The sequence below is a fragment of the Centroberyx gerrardi genome, chromosome 3 (genome assembly GCF_048128805.1).
Source record: "Centroberyx gerrardi isolate f3 chromosome 3, fCenGer3.hap1.cur.20231027, whole genome shotgun sequence".
In the NCBI taxonomy this organism is placed as follows: domain Eukaryota; kingdom Metazoa; phylum Chordata; class Actinopteri; order Beryciformes; family Berycidae; genus Centroberyx; species Centroberyx gerrardi.
The window spans coordinates 15,710,018-15,729,819 of NC_135999.1; the positions used below are offsets into that span (position 1 = coordinate 15,710,018).

Consider the following 19,802-nt stretch of genomic DNA (forward strand, 5'->3'; position numbering starts at 1 on the left):
ATGTGCAGACATTGTCTGGCCAAATGTGTGTGCACATCCATGTGGTCTTTGTGATAAACAGATCTTTAAGATAGGGCTCACAATACTATATTTAATTCACAAGGGAAACCAAGGCCTTTGGAAAGAGGTTCAGTTTTATCTGATGTTATTTTTCTTTCACTGCCCCAGTTGGAATGGGGTTTGCTGCTCTGACGGGGTTCATGTAATGCAATGAACCTTACCTTATTGGTTATTCTTAAGTGTCAGTATGATGCATTGGCTTTCAAAATACAACTGACTGAGCACCAAAATAAAATGGTACAAAAATCCTGAGGTGAAGTGAGAGACAACTTCTTTGAGTCAAACTGAGACACGAAGATGGACGCGTCTTTTGATTGATGTTGCTATTCATCGTGTCCCTTGTACTGTGCTACCTAACAATCAGTCGACACAATTGAAACCACATTCTACAGGACTGTCTCTGCAGTGCCACCAGGGCAAATCTGACACTTTCCACTTACTACAAATACCAATCTCTTCTCATGGAGAAAGTGCAGGAGACGTACAGTGTGACACACTGTACAGGTGGTGATATGACCATTGTACATGGTCACTGGTTAAATTTTTGTCACAATGTTCCTTCACAGGGAGATCGTGGATGTTGTGATATATAGCAGCCTACAATCCACATGTAGCAGAATAGAATTTAGCATGTCTAGCATGTTCAACCAGTGTGATCCATCACAGCTTAAAACACCATCATTTGTAAAATTTACAAAGATAGAATTGGTTCAACAGGAGGTACACAATGAACCTGTTCAGTCATTTTCAAGGGAAGCACCCAAAAGAAAATGCTGAAATCTTAAAATTGCACGGGCTCAACAAATTGCTCAAGGGCATTGTGGAGAACAGCTAAAGCGACCGACCTATGTTGCCTTCAAGTACTGTTTCAAATACCGTAATTACACGTTGAGCACACATGAATGAGCCAACAAAGTGGCCTGAGAAAGTCTTAATTTTCTCTGATACTCAAGTTGCCAAGATGTGATATTTATAGGGCGGAGAGCATGGAAGCCGTATCAACAACAGACAGTAAAACAAATTCATTTTATTGTTATATGTTATTGTTTGGCAATCCATGTAATTAATTAGTACTGTTGCAAATTTCTATTTTCACTCTTCATTTAACTTTGTCACACATTTATGTTTTTTAATAACTTTATTAAAACATCAGTTACATGATGCACACTTTATTTTTATTTTGCTGCTGCAAAGTAGCTCTGTGCCAAATTAACAAAACAAAAAACAGCCAACAAAACTACTTTTGTAACAGGATCCAGATTATTTCTGACCAAAAGCACTTGAACCTCACTGGCACTTCCTTGTTATTGAAAGTGTGAATAGTGTATGTTTGATGTGGTCGTGTTAACTTCAGTGGAGTTTTGGTTGACATGGGGGTGAGTAGATAATGACATTATTTCATTTTGGGGTGAACTGTTAGGAGGATGTGTCAAATAGCAGCAGTAGTAACAGTAGAACTTACTGAGACCTACAGTATATTTCACAGAAGCTTATATATCCTCCAAAAATGATTTTTCCAGAGAACCCAGTATGATGATGTGAACACAGTTACGTCTATGTCTGCAGGAAAGTATTCAAGGAGACCATGTGTTTCTCTCATTGTTATCAGAGGAGTGGGCAGAGCTCTGGAGGGACAGCAGTACAGTAACTGCTCCTAAATAATAATGTGATATTAAAACAAGGAGCATTGCTTTAAGGCCTGTTCAAAGGCCTTTTGAAATAACACTGTTCCCAGTGACAATGGGAGCTGTCTTTCTAAGTCCCAATAGCTTTCTCAACTGGAATTAATGGACTAAATTTAACCCCCTCAAAAAAGGAAAGAAAAAGCCAATCAGGCGCGTATCACAGCCATGTATCAGTTGTATCACTCTCTTTCATTCACTCAAGAATTTTTATTCAGGCTTTTTCCTCCGCTCACTTGTAATAAATGCGGATATTCAGTTTTCTTTAGGTATGATTATTTTAAAATGTTTTTTAATAGGGCTACCATGCAAAGACATTATGAATATCGGCAATGTCTGCTGATTTGGTAATACAGTTTCCGTAAGTGGCAGTTGTGCTCCCTGCCTTTTAAGGCAATAGGATTAGGTTGATATACAGCGCGAGTCACAGTGCTCTTCATTGTTAAGCTGGTGAAATGATGCAGTTTGTCTAAAGTACAATTTACCCTAAAGCTAGCAATGATAGCAATTTTTCTGCCAGTAGTGATAGTATACAAAATGCGCAGTGATACATGAAGTGGAAATGGTATGGGGCTAGCTCATTGGCTCAGTGGGCCATAATTGTTTGTCCAGGATATTGAAGGAGATTAGACGGACATGGCTTTTGCGTGATACTGTATCCTCATGCATCTGCTTGATTATCTCCCAGACCTACCCTAATGTATTATGACCCCTCTGAGACCATTAAACAAAACAATGGGCACCAATCTGTGACCTCAATATGAATCAAACAGCCAAGGTACCTAAGCCTGTTCATAGCTATAGATATATTTGAGCTTATAGATATAAGTCTAACTTATAGAAAGATACAATAGAAAGATCAGTTTGGCATGCATCTCTAAACTACTTTCCTGACCACTACAGAGCCTGAGAATTATTTAATCCAATTTCAATATAAACGATCGGGGATGAAAATTACCAATCAGTGTAGTCTAATCCTCAGATACAGGTGTTTTTCTAACGGCATGAAAAACACTAGAAGAAATTTCCTTGGAACACAAGAACAAAAGAGAATTTGTAGTGACAAAATGCTGTAATTGCTAGTTCACCTTGGACCAACAATCACTTTCTCATCATATTGTATTTAAATGAACACACACTGGAAATGCATTGAACATAATACACAATCAACTTCAACAATCGACAATCAACAATCAACCGCACTTTAGATCTCTGAATTTTTCAAAAGTTTCAGGGATTAATACCAACAGGCTAAAACTTTTTGAAGCACAGATCTTGGCTGCAGATGTCTGGGAACTCTGGTGCGATGTGATATTAAGTTGCTGGGGAACAGGAAGCTTAGTTCAGGACTTTTTCTAATACACTAGGCCCTACAACGTGGTCGTGGAATTTGAAGCATTTTGCCAGGGCTGTGGAAAGAGAAGGGGGGAGAAAACGCTGAGAAAGTTTATGTAAGCATGTGAGCAAGAGGCCTAAGAAGGCTGAGGAATGTGGGGTAGGGGTGAACTGAATTAACGGAGGTAGTTCAAAGCAAGTTCTAACTTTTCAAGTGCAGAGAAAACTAGGGGGGAGCTGGTGTGAGCTGGATTTGCTGATCTTCTAGTTCTTAAAAGATACCGTAATGGTCTCTTATGTTTTCCTGTGCAGTGAACTGATTCTAACAGACAATCACATCTTATTGGGTCTATGGTTACACTATTTTTTCATATTCATGTAGAATTAGGCTCTGCTTGTCACTTGATAGTCAGGTTGATATAGGCAGAATAGTATTGCCCAATTTTGAATTAGTGTCTTTGCTATTTGGAAAAAAAAACACAGGGGATAAACTGGGTTTTGCAAATCCTAATCCTCTTTTGACAGCATATAATCGTTATTGGTGCTCTAATTTGTTTCAATTGCCAACTTTTGATATCCATGCAGTGAACAGGTTCTTGCAGCTTCTTGAAAGCAAATTTCACCCTATTCTAGCTGTTGGTAACTGTAACTGCTCTGTAACTGTAACTAGTTATGGAGTAAACTCATTGTGGTCCTATGCAGGACGTTGATTGAAGTGCACACCTAAAATACCTGCTGTTCTTGACAGTTCAAAAATCATTTGGCTGTGTGAAGGCTCTACCGCACTTCCGCTATGCTCAGTAACTTTGGAGAACAATGCCAGAGGGCAGAGGGAAGAGCAGAGAAGAAAAAGAAGGGAAAGGGAATCTGGCAGGGGTTGTTGCACAGTCTGGTTTTTTTTTTTGGCCCAAGGGCAGGTTTTGCAACTGCCTTATGAGTAGTATAGGTGTGTGGGATGGGTGTGGCAGCTAAATTCTTCAGATTTATCTTTCATGTGATTTGTGAGTAATTATCCACCAAAAGCCCATGTCTGATGCCTTTTCATATTTTGTGGTGTTTTACACATTTATGGTCAGGTGTTTTTGAGCCTTGTTCAAGATAAATAGAAATAAGAAACCTTGAGCGTGCAAATTGTCATTGACCATTCGAGGCACAGTTGTGTGGACCACAGATTTCATGCAAGATCCAAGGTCCTCCTGGCTCACGTTCTTTCAACTGCTAGTGTTTAACTACAAAATATGAAGCCATCTTCTCTATGCTGATAGTTACAAGGCCGGCAGCCGCCAGCAAAAAGGATGACACTTGTGAGAGTGGAATTGCTCTTCTATGTCAGTGTCTGCCAGTCAAACGGATGAGCACTCAAGCATGGGCATTTCCTTGGCAGAAGTACAAAAGATGTCTCATACTTTCCTCTTTGCCTCCTCTTCTCTCTTGTGCTTTGTCTTATTAGCACGTTTTCTCATCCTTTTGTGTGCATGTGCACACATGACCACCTCTCCTCTGCCTCCTCTTCTCACCCCCAATCCCTCTAACCATTTTCCCTTTTCACCTTTTCATTCATTCTCATCTTAACTCTCCTCTTATTTTTATGTCCCTTTTCCAAATCTTCTTCTCGCTCTGTGAGTGTCTTAAACATTCACTCATTCCCCCTGTCACTCAGTGTTTCTGCTCAGGTTGCCTCAGTCAGATAAGAATTCACATTTCTTATTTATGTCTAACATTTGCAATTTCCTGCACATCGTTTTCCCAGTAGCGATCCTTATTTTTCGCTGTGAGCTGTCAGCTTTCGCAAGATCATAATTTGCCATTACTGCAGTATGTCGTTTTTCAGGAATATTTTAATCAATTTAGCATTTTATATCTGTTAATCTTATTTTCTGGCTTGCTCCATATGTCTGATTGTGTTTCTGTCTCTGTATCATCAGGGTTAAGCAGTCAGTTTCACTATATAAAATCAACCATATTGCATTCAAGATATATTGGCCAGTGCTGTTTTTGCCCTGGGACCCTTGGCTCAAGGAAACATTGGGGAGCTATCTCTTTCCCGTGCCTGACTGCCTCCTTTATTACATGCCTCAAGCTAAGTTAAGAGACCTGTAATGATGAGTAATGACAAGAAAGGAACCCTGACTGAAAATACAGGAACTCAAAAAAGCTGAGCTACAGAATAAATGAGCTGTACCCCCCAACATTCCCCCTCCCGCTCCTGAATTTGAGAATTTTGTGACAAGTCATTTGGAGTTTTGTCTCTTTTCTGAGAGATCTTTCATCACCTAAGGCAAAAGGTTTGGCTGCTCTCGGTTACAGTCCTTCAGTGCAGTTCATTGAGTTACAGGGAGTGAACAAAGGCTTTTGAGAAGCTGCAGCAGAAGAAAGGGATTCTATGGTGAACTGCTTGAACCTCTACAAAGTCTCCTTATCTGTGCATGCTGTTGTGGACTCTACGTTATCTAGGCCACCAGTAAACTTTGACTGTGTGTTACAGATTTTGTCTCATGCAAAATGGCAAACACCCATACCTAATAATCACCAGGGTGTGCCTAGACAATGAGCTCACTTTAATTTTTTTAATCAAATAATAATTAAACCAAATATGGCTGTGAATTCCATTTGCAATTATCAGGGTTCTGTAGGTATTGCAAATAACACAATCCACAGTAAGAATTTAATTATCAGGGTTGTCAGCGTCTTTACTGTCTGGAAGATATCGAACACAGTTTACAGTTAAATGTCTATTGGGATGAATGAGTTCTTTTTGCACAAGAGAGCATTTTATTGTGTGGTTTGGCAAATATAGAGCTTTAATTTATAAGTAGATCAATAAATGTGTTATTGCAATATCTTAAATCCGAACTAAGCACTGTTTTTTTGTAGTGACGGGCTACATTATTGGCATAACCAATGTCATTATGAGAAAGGATATCAAAATGTATCAGTTTAACCTCAAAAACACATTTCAGAAAAATAACACAACTGAAAACCTCAAACAACTCCCCTCCCCTCTTCCACTTATCCCTTTCCTACAGTGCAAATGGACCTGTTGAGCACCTGGTGAGTGCTTGTAAGTGGGGTGGGGTGTGAAAAGCACTAAAGCAAATTCACTCTTGTGATTTTTTTCTCAAGTTTTATTGTTTCTGGTAGCCCTTCCACACAAATGATCAGCAGAACATCCACGTTGTAGCTAGCTTCAGCCATTAAAAAAAATCAGCACTTCACTGTTTTTTTCTTTGGTAGAAAAAAGAGAGCAACATCTTAACTAGTGGCAACAGATGTTATAATAATCAGTCAACCAACTCAAGCAAGTGATTGTCAGAGGGATATCCATGTCCTATAGGACTGCATTGGTTTTTGAAAACAGTTAGGCCTATGTAGCATTATTGTATTGGTAAAATGCACCTGATGTTGATACAGAATTTCCACCTCTGCTATTCTTACTTGTGTGTGTGTAGATGTGACTGTTGAATCACTGATTGTTGCTTATCACCGCTCACTTTTCCCAATCTGCACAGGGACATACTTATCCTACATGTTTTGTGTTTTTTAAGCCTGGTGTATACCACATTTAACTTTCCAATCTGCTTGAGACAGTTGGCAAATTGGGGGAGGGATAAGACAAATCCGTGCTTTTATAATAGGTATAACTCTATGAGTGTTACAGTGGCTTATAACATAAACAGTTTCTTTCTTGTTTATTGCCTTTCTTGTCTTTTTTTTTTTTTTTTAACCCTTTTTAACATAAGTTACCATGTACATGCACATGTTCGGTCCCATATCTTTATATTACACCTTTTAGTTCTTTTTAGATTGCTCTAGCTAACCATCCTCCACTCTTCCATTGAAGCATTGTGGAGTGGTGGCTTCACATGTCTCTGAAAGCTGTTCTGTTTGCTCAGCTGAAGGCTATAGCCCCCACATGGCAAATGACCAGCAGTTAAAAAAAACCCTGTCCTTGCCAGTGAATGTAAACACAGGAGCACTGCCTGGGTGTTTTGAATACACCACCTTCATGTTTCAGTCCCTTTCATTAACCCCTAAAATTGCCTGATCAGAGTTCATCTTCAGAGTTCAGTTTCAGAGCTCACTGATAGTGCAGTGCAGGCAGTGGCATGAAACACAGGTAATGTCTTACACTGTGAAATATTCTCTGACAGAATACAGACTAAATAGTTTGTTTTTTTGTCATTTTTCTCATCTCTTAGGCATCATTCGAACACAAGAACTGCTGGACCATGAGACTACACCTCACTACTGGCTGACGGTCTATGCCATGGATCGCGGCGTGGTGCCACTCTCTGCCTTTGTTGAGGTCTACATTGAGGTGCAGGACGTCAACGACAACGCGCCGCAAACCTCAGAGCCTGTCTACTACCCTTCTGTCATGGAGAACTCCCCTAAAGATGTGTCAATCATCCAGATAGAAGCAGTTGACCCAGATGCCAAGGCCAGTGACAAACTCACCTACAGGATCACCAGCGGCAACCCCCAGGGTTTCTTTGCCATTAACTCCAAGACAGGTAAGATTGCTGTTACTGGGATGTCAATTCATGGCACTTTAAATTGCATCATCAGAGCGGGAATTACATTGTCACAAGCTTACATTGCACGCCAAGACAAATGCTAATCTTGAATATGGCTGCTAATAAGTTTTGAGGGACAGTCCTTTTTTCATGTGCACAGTGAAAAATCTAAAAGTCCAAAAGTTAATATAAGACAATAACTTGTCACACCGTCTTGCACCACTACAGTGACCACTCACGTTTCTCATGTAAGTAGGGATCAATTAAGTAGGTTATATGTTAACAGATTGGTGGCCATAAATTGCAAATGAAAATTGAGAGCATGAAATTCGACATCTAATTCTTTCAACTGAAGGCATCAACTACTTTAAAGGTGAAGAATAGGGCAAACATATATAAAGAATTGGTCTAGATGTTAAACTGAGACTTGGACAGGTTTTGAGTTACTGTGCATTGCTGAAGAGCTTCTAAGAGGTTCCTGTTTGCTTTCTTGTGAAAGGAAAAGCAGTGTGAACACATGATTTTAACATGGGACAGGAGTGGGCCGAGCCTACAGGGGTTTTTCCACTCTAACACTCTAAAGTGTGTTCACATATGGTCCTCTGGAAATGGTGGGATGATTAATATTTCATTGGGTTCTTTTAAAGCTTGCCGGAGAAGACTATGTTTTAGTTGAATAGCAGAGAAAATACTTGTAATAGGTGCAAAAAGAAGCTTCATGCACAGACAGGACGTCTATGTGAACATGCAGGTTTTTGCTCTGTTTTGTGGGACTCTAGTTGGATTTTTGTTCAATACCATTCAAGAATTGGTTCTAGATTTGGGCATACTCAATCGCCCTCTTGCACATTTTCACTTGTCTACAAACCCACTCACATCTAGAAAAAATAAAATTTGTCTCACTGTACTGGTAACTGACCGCTAAAATGTGAAATATTGCAAGAATGTTAATTAGTTAGTGTGAATTTAAATGCCGCCCATTTTGACTAACATACAGTAGATCGCAGAAGCAAAATGAGCTGGTTTAGATGACACTGTGCAACTCTGTATGTCTCTCAGTAAGTGCTAATTACTGAATCTGTTTATCTTACCTAGTTTGGAGACTGGTCTCTCATTGCTTTGAATGCCAGTGCTGATTTAAACTGCAGTGAGGAATGGGCGTTGGAGCAGTTGCTCCAATTTGTCCCCATTGACTTGTGTGGTCCTATTTTCCAAGGTAGTCACATCAACAAACTGGGGTTATTTTTGTTAGAAGTGGCCAATGTGAATTTTATGACCAAATAAGGATTCATCATGTAGCATGCCTCCCAAACAAGCCTCGGCCTAATCCTGGCTACTCCCCAAAAGACAGGGAAAGAAACAAAAAGTAAATGAATAAAAAAAGGGAAAACCTAGGTGTGGTCTTGCATTTAGCACACTCAGCATAAACTGGGCAAAGACAGATACGTTTGGTGTTTGTGTGCATGCATGACAAGATCAGATTACAAATGCTGATAAAAATCTGGAATGCTGAAAAAGAAAAGTGTAGGGAAATTAAATATTTGTCTCCCAACAAAGCAGTCATGCACAAAGCTGTTTTAACAAGGTAGGCAGTCCTTGGGCTGTGAAGAAAACAGTCGTTGTGTGTCGATATATTCAGGCTTTTTTTCCCCCCTTCTATGGAAGAGTAACTTGTGATAAGTATGGGACCATAGCTAGAAATTAATGTTTACGCTCAAGTAGTTGATCCCATTTCCCAAAGGATTTCACTATTCCCACACGTGGCGACATTTTGACTTGGCACCTAAATAGGATTATATGAAATTTGATTAGCCACTGCCTAAAGAACAGCTATGGTGCTGTCTGATCAATGAATGAATCAATAAGGGCCCTCTTCATCAATTCTGGCTGACCTTCAAAGATTTTCATTTAACCTTCCAAATTAAAAGCACATTGAATTCAATTCCATCTATTTTTTGGTGTCTATTTTCAGTTAAGCTGCACTAGACACGGTCTCATAATTATCTCTTGACCCCACTAAAATGGCCTGTCTGCTAGTTTGATGAATTCCTTATAAAATATTCTGTTGTATACACAATTCTCTTAATCTACATCTTAACATGCATTGTGTCTGGATTTTCATAAATGCCCCCTTTAGTACACGGCAAAGTTAGTACATCGCTCATTCATTCTTTGCATAAGTTCCTCTTAGCCCACATATCTGAAGTAAATATTTCCCGCTTCCGGATTACGGAGTATTTATGAAACCAAAGCGTATGGCCAAGTCCACCGAGGACAGAACCTGTTTACATTAGAATTGGCTGTATCTCTTTGGGCCTTTTTAGAAGCGTCAGAGGAGTGCTATGAAAAAATAGGTTATACAGAGGACACTGAAGCATAAGGATAAGACCCATTCATGCATATCAAAGCATGTTAAAACTTTTATCAGTGAGACACCAGAGCCTCTCGCGTCAGGTTCAACAAAGAGCGGTTTGGACAAAGAAAACTTCATTAAATCACTGCTCTGTTGCTTTTGTATTTTTTATTTATTTTTTTTGGAGAATGAGGCAGGAAGTGATTGAACATGAGCTAGAGAAGTAGGTGGGGAGAAAACAAGACAGAATAGGGAGCCAAGAGGTAGCTGAGCACTAGAAAAGGCAGTGAGTCAGAGAGAGTGGCAGTTAAGAGAGAGAGCGCCATGTTTATCTAGCCTTTACTGTTTTTCACTTCAGAATTGGCCTAAATGTCCTCAGGAGAGATTACAAATTATCTTTTATTTTCTATGTCTGTGTCATTAAATGGGATGGAAATAGGCTTGATATCTGTCCACATTATCAACTCAATATGACATTCTCACCGCATATTACAGGTTTTTGAAAATGTTTAAATTTACAACATGCAAGTCTCTGTAATTACATGTTCCAAAATTGCAATGGAAGCATAGGCCCTGTCTTGGCGTATCTACAAAGCTTTACAAAGGGGTGGGAAAAAGGAAAAGAAGTTTAGGCCTATGTTTTGTGTGTGGGTTTTCGGAACTTTGTAGGCATGTGTTTCAAGCTAACTAGCTAGCGTTCTATCGCGGACTACGTCCTTATGCTACTTTCCAAGCAGTCTATCAAGCTTCAAACACAGATGAAGGCTTCGCTTGACGCTTTGGGTGGCGTTGGTCGCCCTTTTTCCGTACGGGCTCATATTGGCTCAGTAAAGCCCAGGATGAAAGGCTTAGGCCTACTTTATTTCTGCCGAGTAAACAAGTCCTGCTGTTTGGTTGTTCTCTGACTTTGGTTTGTCGTTAAAGTGCAAGGCCAGCTCTTCTCTCCAGCAGACACCATGGCAATCCCATCGGCTGAGAGCTCGGAACTCAGCGGCTTGGTGCGGCTTTTGCTGGGATTGGAAAAGAGAGAAAAAGGAGGGAGACCTGTATGGGGTGAAATTTGTGCCACCAGACAGCTGAATTTGAATTACGTGTTCTGAATTTGTTTGTGATTAGTGAAATTGAATCGTTCAAATTTAACTTGTATTTACTTGTTTGAAAATCAGTTCTTTAATATTATTCAATTTCAGTTTTTGTTTCAATGTTTGCAGTGCACATGTCTATGGGATAAGATTGCTCTGGGTAGGTCGCTTGAATGTGTTCTAGAGTAATCTGTTAATTACTTGGGTATAAATGTTGATTAATGATGGTTTGTCCATACACACACACGCATGCGCACGAGTACACAAGACAGCCAGTCCACTAGCTGTCTAGCTTTATTTCCTCTTTTTTAAAAGAAGAGTTGTCAGAGCTCTGCCTGGTGAATCACCTGGTTTCTCCTTTTAAATGCCGTTTGTCTGCTGTAACTGACTGGACTTTGAGCAAAGCCGTTATTCCAGAGCACGAGTGTGTGTTAGGGAGAGCAAGCAAGCATAACATGTAGTCAGAACCACACACACACACACAGACATACACACACACACACACCGGAAGTTTTTATGTGAGGGTGGTAGAGAGAGCTAGAGCAAAGATCACACAGATGACTTTATCTTTTATTGCCGAATACTCATAAATCTACTTCCGATTGTACCTTTCACCATGAATCATTTAACATAACTGATTTTCATCAGCCTGGTCACTTAATTAACATAAGTAGCAGTAGTTAGTGGAATGGTGCTAGTTGACTTCTTGTACACCTTTCACTTGTGTTTCTAAAGTTTCACAATGTGTCCCAGTGTTGTCCAGTGATTTGTTTTAGAATGTATTGCCATTAGTCTGTTATGTTGACCTGTTATATGAGATTTGTGCTTGGAGCACACACAGCCTTTACAAAACTCTACCTATAACAATGGTGCCTCTCTGTGTTCCTCACTTAACAATGGTGTAGTGGAGGTTATTGAATCAGCTCTGCCTCTGTTACAGCTGACAACAGCATGCCTTTTACAGGATCTGGTTGTCTATACCTGATTGTTTTTGCCCTTTAGTGGCAGCTTTCATTCCAGTGGTTGAACTGAAAGGAAGAAAGATAAACCCAGGTGAATTTTTTAAGGCCCTATTGAACAATTTTGGCCCATCCTCCTCCTCCTGAGCCTGAAGCCAACAACTCATTGTAGTCAATTGAAAAGGAATGCCATGGGTAATGCTTTGGCAAGCTTGGCTACCTCTGACAGGTTTTATATGCATTTGTTATCCCCAGAGTTGAATGAAAAGCTGCTAGGAAGAAGGTGGAAAATAGGAACAGCTCGTTCTGGAGCTGCAAATCATGCACTCTCGTGGTGCTCATATCAGCTTTCAACAACGCCTTCTCTGTTTGGTGCAGAAAACACACAGACTCTCCTAGACACACACACACACACACGCACACACACCAGTGTTATCAGTAGTTCTACTAAGGCCCCAACCAATATCAGTGGAAGCTAGATAGGAAATGGATACTACCTCCAACGACTTCCTGCCATTTCCTGCAATTGTGGAGCGAAAAGACTTCCACAGCTCGGAACAGAATGTGTGAAGAAAATGTGGAAACAAAAAGTAGTTACCGCTGAGGGGTGTCATGGTGGCTCAGTTGGCTAAGGGGCATTACCATGTAACCGTGATGTCTTTGTTGCATGTCACCTCCCAATCTTTCCTGTCTCTCTCTACTGTGATCTATCCAATAAAGGCAAAATGCCCCCCCCAAAAAATCTTAAAAACAAAACATTCTACCACTGTGACTTTGTGGTCTGGTGGCTTATTTTCAGTATATCACGGCCTGTCATGGGTTATAGATTAATTAGTTGTCCTTAACTACAGTGGCAGTTTTACACATCTCCAATGTGTCAAGGTACTTTTTACGAACACCGTTACAAACATATACAAGTAGAATTTGAAGTTTCTGTCTGGCTTGGTAAGATTCTACTGGTCTCTGCACTGCCAAATGAAAGTTGCACAGCCAGCTTGACGTTCACTGTAAGGCAGAAAAATATCTTTCCACTTGTTGACGTACAATTACGTGACTTTTTGAATATATAGACTCGGCTAGCAGCTGGGGTAATGTCACTTCGCAGATGGTAACATCCCAAGTTCAATATTGGAGGAAAAAAGTTAACAATTACACTGGACAACAGCTTTTTTGGAGGTCAGACTGCGCCCTTGTTTACCTGGCAGGTGATGTCTGTCTCACATAAGCGGATGAGGAAAAAAGACATGTGCATGCAGTGTGTTTACAAGCAACAGCTGAGTGAGCACCCCAGCCTCTCCAGATTAGTCTCTGGTGTGACAGAGAACATAATGTGATGATCACCTCTTAGGCACAGCGTTAGAGATTGATTTTGATCAATTTCTATACATTGACCAATTTCTTATGCCAATATTGTGCCAGTGCATCACAGATGAGCCTATGTTATGGTTAACACTGGCCGGGTTCACTTGGAGGTCCGAGACCACCTCTCTTAGGCAGAACAGGTAGCGGTTGTTGGTGCGCACAAGAGTTCGATTCGGGCGTTCTCACCTACTCAAACGAGCTGTATCAGGGGATTAAACGCTCCAGAGTTTGATTCAGCCGCTCCAAACATGGCAGGTGTGAAAGTGCCCTGAATAAACGAACAATACAAAGCCGTAGTGAGTATACAGAAACCTGTATGCGGCGACGTGTTCGACTGTGTTTGCATTTTGGGCATGTTCAACTTTGTTCTAAGTATACCGCTGATTTTAGGCCATGTTGGCATGAGCATTTGTGATATGTCAAAAACCGGAGGGTATCACCTATATTTCATTGAGATCTACGGAGTGCAGTGCACGAAAATACTGCAACCCATTTTGTCAAAAGTTGACTACACTAGTTGAACTTTTGACGGAGTTCAGGTAAACGTCACCCGCTAATGGACTTCACCAGCTAATGACACAGAGGTGGTCTCTGTCCATGCAGGTTCTGCAATGCCCTGCTGGAAAAAAAACGGAGGAAAAAGATTATTACTACAGACCCTGCATTTCCAGAACTATATAATCCAGCTCTTAAAATTTAGAAAGATATTTGCATTTGCATGGCGGATGGCAGACTAGTTGGTTTCAGTGCATACTTGTCTGCGAATGTGATGGATGCCCAATATCCCATGTGAATGCAGCCTTAGTCTGGAAGAGAGAACAGGAAGTTTTCACACCACATTGTCTTTCTTACATGAGTAGTCCTTGGAATGTACACATCAGCTGACAGGAATATCTATCAAAAACATATAATTCACCAGGGATCTCATTTTACACTACTTTTTCACATGCCCACCCACAGACACAATCTTTCTGTCTGTCTGTCTCTCTCATGTCCATGCTTTTGCTACTTCTGTAATGCCCACTCTTGAATGCCCCCCTATTTCATGTGTAAATATGGGTTTATAGGTTTAGATAGGTCAAGACTAGCAGTAAGCACTGCGATGCCTCAACAGCTTCATAGCTTCCAATTAGGCTAGCCATCCATTTACACAACTCCACCTATCAATCATTCACTTTGACAAGCATCCTCCAACCCCACTCCCCCTGGAAGTGGTTGTGTCTTTTCAGAGTAAAAAAAAACAACCTTGCAGCTGTGGAGTGGTTTACATATCTCAATCCTCTTGAAAATAATGCTCTCCTGCTAAATGCCAGTCATTTTCACAAAGAGCCCCCTTGCTGAGAAAGGGAGGGCATAGAAAGTCTGAGAGTCTGAATCCACTACTGGTGTGTATGTGCATGTCTTGTTGTTAAGTGAGCTGCCCATCGGTTTGTATTAGCTCACACAGCCTCGCTTGCTGTGTTTAATTCAGTGTTTTTCTGGGTGACAGAACAGGACTTTTGTTGGACTGCAGAGGCTTTTAAATGTTGTGTCAAGCACGGCCTTTCCTTCTCACTAAATGATACGTCGGAGAACCGTCAATGGCTCTCGCTCTGCAGTCTTGTGGAGCCTCGGCTATAAAGGAGGGAACAAACAGCCTCCTACTTGAAATGTACCAATTCCTTCTCAAACCCTCACACTAATTTGGATTGCTGGTGTCACACAGTTGCATTCCAGTATATTGATGGTGTCTCGAGTAGTGAAAAACATTTTTCACTGCTGCGTCGTTTTAGGCTCTACCAGCAGCCACCTAACTCATAATGAAGTTTAGAATATGGATGCTGTCTGGGATAGAAACTTTTCACACATTCTCATGATAAGAAATGTTGCCGTGGGTGATAATTTCCCCTTCATACAAGAGAGAAACAGCAAGCAAATAATGAAATCACATAGCTTATTGTCAGCTCACCAACGGCAATGGTAAATATCTCAAGGAATTTAAAATGGTGGCGGAGACGGGTTTAGCCGCTGTAGACACGAGCGCATTCCCGATTGTCTGCAGTCACAGCTAAATGTGTGTCACGTAAATATGTGTGTCACTCTTAAGACTGCTAATCACAGCAGTAATGCCTGGGTATGAACCAGCCCAACAATGTCCTGGACTCCTTGACTCCCCCCTAGGCCTCCATTTTGGAGCAGTGGTTCCTGCTGAAGGACATGGTTTAGAGTGCCACTGCTGCTTCACTGTTGTTTTTCTCCCCCTCTCAAAACAGCACGGGTATAATTACTGTCGGCCCAGCTCAACCCACGCCTGAGGATGGCTTTTGTGTGTGTGTGTGTGTGTGTGTGTGTGTGTGTGTGTGTGTGTTGTGACAAAGGCTGTGGGTTGGAACTGCAGACGTCTTTGGTGAGCTCTGGCTTACCAACCAATCATTTTACAGTTCCCTAACTTTTAGGTACAGATAGGGAGGTATGCACCTTTACTGGCTTTAACACTAGCACCAGTAAACTCCTACATCAAAGGAGCATTCCTGGTAAGCCTGTAGACTTTTTGAAAGATGGATCAATTTAAGCAAAACCTTTTGGAGTTCTCAAAGTTAATTTTAGCTGTTCACCAGATAAATTGGCTCTGAGAAGTCAAACCCATCTCTTCAAAGCTGAAGAAATGAATATGACTGTGGATTAAGATTGAGAGAGAGAAAAAGAGAGAACCCTCTTTCGTCTGGTAAATGCAGCTTATTTGAGTCCACTGTTTCCCTCCATTTAGATGCCTTGCAAATTGACAGGTTTTCATGGCAGCCATAGAGCTGTTTTAGTTTAAAAATTCTCCAATCTATTTGGTTATACTACTTGGTTATTTGCAAATACTTGCCTGAGCGGAGTTCATGAATCATTTGTCCAGCTGACGAAATGCCTCCCGACAGACTGTTTAATAACCACATTAAACACCCTGCTCAGATGTCTTTTATGTTTTTCCAAGTTCAAATTCCAATCTATTGGACAAACCTCTTATCTATACTTTCCCCACTCGGTTTGTTGTTTTTACAGGCTGTAAAAATGCTCCTCCCCCACAGCTGGAGCCCCTCCCACCCCTTTTGACCGTTCAGGCTCAACCAGCTCCACCTCCCCCAACAATAGTTGCGTAATGCAAAATATGGTGGAGCAGCCAGTCGTAAGAAAATTACAGTATGCCCCCCAAATTGCCTCTGATAAAGCAAGGTCGAAAATAAGAGTTAACATTGATTTTGGAACCAAAGGAATTGAAACCGATGCTCAGTCGGGCCTTGTTCTCCTAGATAGGTAATGCAATTTACGTTATCCAACATTTGCTAGCTGGACTATTGCTATTAGTGAAACTAGTCTAGCCCTACTAACTAGATCTAACACCTCATTTCCATTACTCAGAACGAGATTGTGCAGAGTTGTGCAGGGCTGAGCCTGATAAAGGCAAAGAACAGAACTAACTGGGCTAACTTTATGTTTGCTGTGGTGCTGTAGTGCAAATGCACGTGTTAATGCACTGAGAACTGGTTAATGCGGTCTGTTTTGGTGTGCCATAGCAAAATTATTAGATTTGATGTTAATAATCTATAGCTCATGTTGCACTTTGCACCATTTTTCTAGTAACTTTCCTATGAAGTCATGCCACATGGCCATGAGTTATTTCTGCAGGTCCAAAAAAGACACTTATTGGAAATGTAGTCTATTGTTCATGGGTGCTCTTTATTTTCTCCAAATGAATATCGTTAGGCCTATATCTTTGTATCTCACTGCTCAGCACTGTGAAGATTATATGAAGCCTAAGAAGGAGAGGATAAAATAGAGAAGGGGAGCGAAAGCGACTCCCTCGTTTGCGTCTTTTGCAGTGCAGAGGGAAGGCTATTTCAGGGCCTGTAAGTTGTGGCTTGCTATTCTGGTTGCAGGCATATGTGCCATTGATGGGTTTGGGTTTCGGAAATCCTTTGCTTTATGCTAATCAGGCGCAGTGTGGCAAGCAGACAGCTCTGGTGCGGTCAAAGTTGGCATGTCTACTCTACACTCAATGTCTCTGCAAGGTTGCAATTACATTGGGAGTGAGAACACAACACTGCTTATAATGTAGCCATGTAGCAATATCCTTGCCCCTTTCTTCTGTTTTCTTCCCTTGTTTGTGAATTTGATTCAGAATTGGATTAGCCTGGAACTCAAGACTCAACCCTCGTTTTATTTTTACTTTTGTCAAAGCCTGGCTAAACAAAGTCCTCACTGTTGAGTGTCACACGACATCAATCCTCCTGCTTAAAATGTACGGTAGAGCTCAAAAAGACCCTTGAAATACCTCAACTAATGGCAGGATCTCTGCCGAAGTTCCCCATTTTCTCTTTCCAACAAAGTTCTTGAGATAGTGCTCAGGACTAGGTCTGTGTCTGACTGGCTGTGTATTTATTCAGCTTGTGGAAGGACTAAAAGGAGGGTGTTGAGGCTGTGCTGCTGTTTGGGCACCATTGCCAGACCTTCGTGATATTTCACATATGGAAGGCAGAGGTCCCTCATGGTGGACTGTCTGGGCCACTGGGTTGACCAAACAGGGGGAAGACCTACAGGGAAGGCAGTCTTTCAGAGGCCAACTCTTAGCCTTCACGGGTAGCTGAAGAGATAACCAGCAGGGTTTAGATTACGTAACCCAAGAGCGAATGGGAGGCTTGTCTTTTTGCAAACTGTATAAATCAGGATTTTTTTACTGTCCCGGTGTTTGTTTTAAAGTATCTGCCTGGTCTGTATTTTACACTGTAGAGCAGAACACAGCATGTGCTTGTAATGAATTCATTGTTAATTTTCATGATTTGTGGTATTGTAGCTTGTGGTTTTATGATTCATGATTACGTAAACAATATAAAAGTATTGAATAAAGAACTGCAAAATGGATTCACTTGACTGTTGCTGTATTATTAATCTTTTTAATTATATCTAATAAATTATATTATTCATCTGTCTAATTAGTTATATTATTATTTATTCAACAGGTCTGGTCACAACTACGTCAAGGAAATTGGACAGAGAGCAACAAGATGAGCACATTCTTGAGGTAAGCACTTTATTTTGTCTGGTCTGCAACACTAAAAAAAACAAAAAAAAAACACGGCGATGGGGAGGGAAGACATGCAGTCTAAATGTCCTTGCCTGTCAGGGTGAGCCTCTATTTATTCAAAAAGAAATTAGTTACATGCTAATCAGAAGCCTTCAAGGTCAACCTGCTCAATGCCCTGAGTTCAAAAAATTAGATTTTATTTCCATCTCTCAATTTAGGCTTAGGCTTTTTCAGCCAACTTTGGCTGAGTGCCAGATGTTGCCAACAAAAACATGTCTCCCTGTACATGCAAGGTGGTTCTTTTGGAATAATTTCCCCTTGTTCTGATTTCCGGAGGCGGAGGGAGGGGTGGGGAAGATCCTGGTGACTGTTCCTTTGTTCGTTCCCACTGTTCCGTCTCAGGGATGGAGCAAGCTGGGACAGGAAACTGCCGTCAACCAACAGGCCAATGTCTAAACTTGTGGGTTTTAATTGAGCTCAGCTCTGTTCACTCTTGATTCCTCCCTCATTCCCTGTTTCTCACTACAGAGCCATGGTTAATCCAGCCATTTTAACTGTGTGCCAGGGATTGACAGGGAGCAGATTGGATGCCTTTTAATCATTGTTAGAAGTTGCACAATTCAAGGTTCATTGGATGACGATTAATGCTGGTGCATCTGGTGCCAGACCACTCCTGTATTTCATACTCTGATTGCACAGTGCACTGCACTAATTGCATTCCAGGACTGCGTGTAAATGATAGGGAGGGAGGAACCGGGAATAAGGGAAGACTGTGTTCCTTGAGGGAGACATTTAGGAGATATTTTATTGCCACCCTCCTTATCCATTCTTGTATCCCTCCATCTGCGACTTAGTGATGAATGAAATTGCCCCCTCCTTGAGAATTGAGTGGTAAGGTCTTCAGAAAAAAAAAAACAATTGAAGCTTTTGGCACTATTGCCCTCAGGGTTGATTAGTTGGCTGAGCGAAGATTACCAGGCCAGTTCAAAGGTCATCCTCCTACATTACTTGCAGTTTGTTATGATTGTAGAACAGCTACTACCAACCTACGGTTGAAAGCTATTGCATTACTTGGTTGGAATTAGTGTCTCATTCAAACTCCTCACGTCTGGAAAAAACATGACTTGGTTATTTGCAAATACTTGCCTGAGCGGAGTTCATGAATCATTTGTCCAGCTGACGAAATGCCTCCAGACAGACTGTTTAATAACCACATTAAACACCCTGCTCAGATGTCTTTTATGTTCTTCCAAGTTCAACACTCATATTCTGTTCACTCATATTCCTACTTTTCTTTGTGATGTTTATCACTATTGATTGTAATGTTTAATCAAACAATTCCATTGCACAATGAAGCAAAATTTGCAGCAATATAACTAAAAGTTTTGCGGTATAATTGCCTGAA

The 19,802-nt window shown here is 40.9% G+C and overlaps 1 protein-coding gene across 4 annotated transcripts in view; it reads left to right on the forward strand.

The window, feature by feature from the left end:
- Positions 1-19,802, forward strand: part of fat1a (FAT atypical cadherin 1a) — a 75,336-nt gene that overhangs the window by 13,629 nt on the left and 41,905 nt on the right. For all 4 annotated transcript variants that reach the window (XM_078290668.1, XM_078290669.1, XM_078290671.1 and 1 more), the window contains exons 3-4: positions 7,277-7,591; positions 18,333-18,394. In XM_078290668.1, the coding sequence (XP_078146794.1) occupies positions 7,277-7,591; positions 18,333-18,394 (377 nt within the window). The remainder of the gene's footprint in view (positions 1-7,276; positions 7,592-18,332; positions 18,395-19,802) is intronic.